This window comes from Coregonus lavaretus, assembly GCF_964263955.1.
Source record: "Coregonus lavaretus genome assembly, chromosome: 28".
In the NCBI taxonomy this organism is placed as follows: Eukaryota; Metazoa; Chordata; class Actinopteri; order Salmoniformes; family Salmonidae; genus Coregonus; species Coregonus lavaretus.
Window position 1 is genome coordinate 5,616,412 of NC_140015.1, and position 4,220 is coordinate 5,620,631.

A 4,220-nucleotide genomic window follows, 5' to 3' on the forward strand; every position below is an offset into this window, starting at 1 on the left:
GGGGGGCCAGTATGAAAATGTATGCACTCACTAACTGTAAGTCGCTCTAGATAAGAGCGTCTGCTAAATGACGTAAATGTAATGAAGGCCTGATTCACACAGTCCCCTCTGAACAGTTGATGTTGAGATGTGACTTGAAAGTTTCCAAGTTTCTGTTTTGACTGTCCTTCATGTCTTAAAGTAATGATGGACTGTCATTTCTCTTTGCTTATTTGAGCTGTTCTTGCCATAATATGGACTTGGTCTTTTACCAAATAGGGCTATCTTCTATATACCCCTCTACCTTGTCACAACACAACTGATTGGCTCAAACACATTTAATTAGGAAATAAATTCCACAAATTAACTTTTAACAAGGCACACCTGTTAATTGAAATGCATTCCAGGTGACTACCTCATGAAGCTGGTTGAGAGAATGCCAAGAGTGTACAAAGCTGTCATAAAGGCAAAGGGTGGCTATTTGAAGAATCTTAAATCTCAAATATATTTTGATTTGTTTAACACGTTTTTGTTTACTACATGATTCCATATGTGTTATTTCATACAATGTAGAAAATAGTAAAAATAAAGAAAAACCCTTGAATGAGTAGGTGTGTCCAAACTTTTGACTGGTATAACATTTTTTAAACCAGAATTTTGGAAATTTCTCCTTGGCCCTATTTTCATGCCAGGTGAACCCACATGGGGTCGCGACCTCTAGCTTGGGAACAGGTGCATTATAGTATCATGTACCCTACTCATGGTATAACATGAATACCTCTTTGTCATACTTGTTTTTTCTTAGGGCTCGATTTAATCTGTATCGCCGAAGTTCAGCACTATAGCATGATTTACATTTAAAGGTAATTTCCGATTGAGCCTACAGTACAATATGCAGCGTTTACCATGAATGCAGTCTCTGCTAACGTGGGAACATTGCATTTCTATTGCACTGTAGCGCAGCTCTTCAGCGCTACGGATTGAATCGAGCCCTTACTATTTGAGTCATGTAATAGACAACAATGTAGAAACTGATATGATGCTGGAATTACATGACATTTCTCTCCACTATGAATGCTTTATTTATCCTGTCAGCAGGACCAAATTACAACTGTACCTTCATGTTCATAATAACAAACATCACTGTCAATGGGACCTTGGTATAAGCCAATCTTGGATTTAATACACTCAAATAATACACTCTCATTGTCCAAAGATTTACAGCACTTACTAGGAAGCCAATATGTAATTTGGGTGAACTATCCCTTTAAGGGTCAAAAGGTCAAAGGTTGTGTCTAATCTGTCTGTTGACCATCCTTGTCCTCTCAGGTGCAGCAGCCATGTTTGACCGCCTCCACCTCCTGTGCCCCGTCCTCCTGTTCCTCCCCCTGGTCATCCCTGTCCCGCCCCCCGGAAGTGCCTCTCCTGCCCCCTGCCGCCGCTGCTGTGACGACCTGGAGCCACAGGAGGGCCCCCCAGCCGCTCAGACGGGGGACCAAAAGAGTGGCCTGAACCAGATGCCTGAAGTCCGCACCTTCATCAACATGACCATCCTCAAAGGTGCGCCTGGATTGTGCCTTTACACCTGCAATAAACATAGCTTGATCCCATGTCTCTTTGTGGTGTTTTGCCAACTCCTATGGTGGTTGTCATGCCGAAGACAAAACAATTGGCAAAACAGCACAAAGAGATCTGGGACCAGGCTATATTGTACACACTGACTGAATTCCATTTGATTGGATTATGAGTATGTGTATTCCAATCCAAGGCTCTACTCAATTGGACTTCTAAATACCTATAGAGTTAGGCCCTGCTCGCGTTTGACACATTTAAGAGACTTGGTAGGATTCTAGACATTAAGATTGGCTCGGTGTTCATGTGATTCACCAGAGGAGAAGGGCTGCCCCTGGACTTAATGAGGTTGTTGGGTTTCAAACTGACCTTTTCATTGAATGCCTTTAAAGTCTATGGACTGGAGGCTAAAAAGTCTGCTGCTATTTCAGAACATTAACCTGGCATTGAACTTGCTTATGTGGCAGAATACATTACCAATAACGTAACAGTTTGTGTGTGTGCGTGCGTGCGTGTTTGTGTGCTCACCAGAGAGCGTGACCTGACTCTTGCTTTCCATGCAGTGGCTTTCCAAAAATAAAGCAACAGAAAGAAATATCCTGTTGAAGATAAGCAGAATTCCAGAACCCTAAATTCTCATATACTGAATGGGCTACAATTATGAGAACTCTGGAGTGACTCCAAGTTTACGTAACGTTCCTATCTGGACTCGAGAAAATCTGGAGAAAATCATAAACAATCTGTCTACACAAAGTCTTCCATGATCCATGTTATACTAACTTTAATCTCAACATTACCCCATTTTGACCTTTAGTCTACATTACTGTGTCATAGCTCTCCAATGACTCGTGCTGTATATTTTCCATCTTGCCTCACAGGGGACAAGGGAAACCGCGGGGACAGGGGGACACCTGGGAAGTCTGGTGAGGAAGGCGCTCCTGGATCCCGAGGGCCAATGGGCCCCAAAGGAACCAAGGGCCAGGCAGGCCCCCCAGGGGACCCCTGCAAGACCCAGGACGCAGCCTTCTCGGTGGGGCGTCGCAAGTCCCTCCACAGCGTGGACTACTACCAGGCCCTTGTGTTCGACACAGAGTTCGTCAACCTCCACGGCCACTTCGACATGTTCAAAGGAAAGTTCTACTGCTACGTCCCTGGGATCTACTTCTTCAACGTCAACATCCACACCTGGAACTTTAAGGAGACCTACCTGCACATCATGAGGAATGACAAGGAGCAGGCCATCGTGTACGCCCAGCCCAGCGAAAGGTCCATCATGCAGAGCCAGAGCCTTATGTTGCCCCTTGAGCTCAATGATGAGGTGTGGGTCCGGCTGTACAAGAGGGAGAGGGAGAACGCTGTGTATAGTGACAATGTGGATGTTTACATCACCTTCAACGGATACCTCATCAAGCCCACCCTGGAGTGAGATGACCTGCTGGGTCGTGTTCAGTAGGCACAAAACTGAAGAAAATGCTCTAAACAGAGTCAAACGGGGAGGTACTATCGGAACTTGTCCAGGAAGAAACGCTTGTTTTCGTTTTTCGTTTCAAAATGTTTAAAATGTGTTTAAAACGGTGTGCCCTAATGAACATGGTCCCCAACTGACCTGAGGGGAGGGGGCTAGAGGTCAGAGTTCAGAGTGCAGGAGGTTCCGATTGAAAGAGGGGCCTCTTTACACAGGGTTTTCATTGACGCACACACCCACTTTTAAGTGCCTCTATACGCTGCAATGGGATACTTGGGGCTTGTAAGGTAATGACTCCATGTCCATAGATTCCTTCTCCCCTGTATTGAAAAAAGCAATATTATTAGATGTACAGTACCAGTCAAAAGTTTTTCTTTATTTTTTACTATTTTCTACATTGTAGAATAATAGTGAAGACATCAAAACTATGAAATAACACATATGGAATCATGTAGTAACCAAAAAAGTGTTAAACAAATCAAAATATATTTTATATTTGAGATTATTCAAATAGCCACCCTTTGCCTTGATGACAGCTTTGCACACTGTTGGCATGCTCTTAACCAGCTTCATGAGGTAGTCACCTGGAATGCATTTCAGTTAACAGTTGTGCCTTCTTAAAAGTTAATTTGTGGAATTTCTTTCCTTCTTAATGCGTTTGAGCTAATCAGTTGTGTTGTGACAGGGTGGGGGGGTATACAGAAGATAGCCCTATTTGGTAAAAGACAAAGTCCATATTATGGCAAGAACAGCTCAAATAAGCAAAGATAAATGACAGTCCATCATTACTTTAAGACATGAAGGACAGTCAAAACAGAAACTCAGTCTGGAAAATCTCAAGAATTTTGAAAGTTTCTTCAAGTGCAGTCGCAAAAAACATCAAGCGCTATGATGAAACTGGCTGTCATGAGGACCACCACAGGAATGGAAGTCCCAGAGATACCTCTGCTGCAGAGGATAAGTTCATTAGAGTTAACAGCCTCAGAAATTGCAGCCCAAATAAATGCTTCACAGAGTTCAAGTCACAGACACATCTCAACATCAACTTTTCATAGGGGACTGTGTGAATCAGGCCTTCATGGTTGAATTGCTGCAAAGAAAACACTACTAAAGGACACCAATAAGAAGAAGAGACCTGCTTGGGCCAAGAAACACGAGCAATGGACATTAGACCGGTGGAAATTTGTCCTTTGGTCTGGAGTCC

General features: G+C 43.4%; 1 protein-coding gene across 1 annotated transcript; it reads left to right on the forward strand.

The window, feature by feature from the left end:
* Positions 1 to 1,319: 1,319 nt before the first annotated feature.
* On the forward strand, positions 1,320 to 2,977 carry LOC311103362 (complement C1q tumor necrosis factor-related protein 1-like; the record flags this gene model as incomplete). Its single annotated transcript, XM_084144921.1, has 2 exons — positions 1,320 to 1,539; positions 2,430 to 2,977. The coding sequence occupies 2 exons, from the start codon at positions 1,320 to 1,322 to the stop codon at positions 2,975 to 2,977; spliced, it is 768 nt and encodes a 255-aa protein (XP_084001047.1).
* Between the last annotated feature and the right edge of the window lie 1,243 nt (positions 2,978 to 4,220).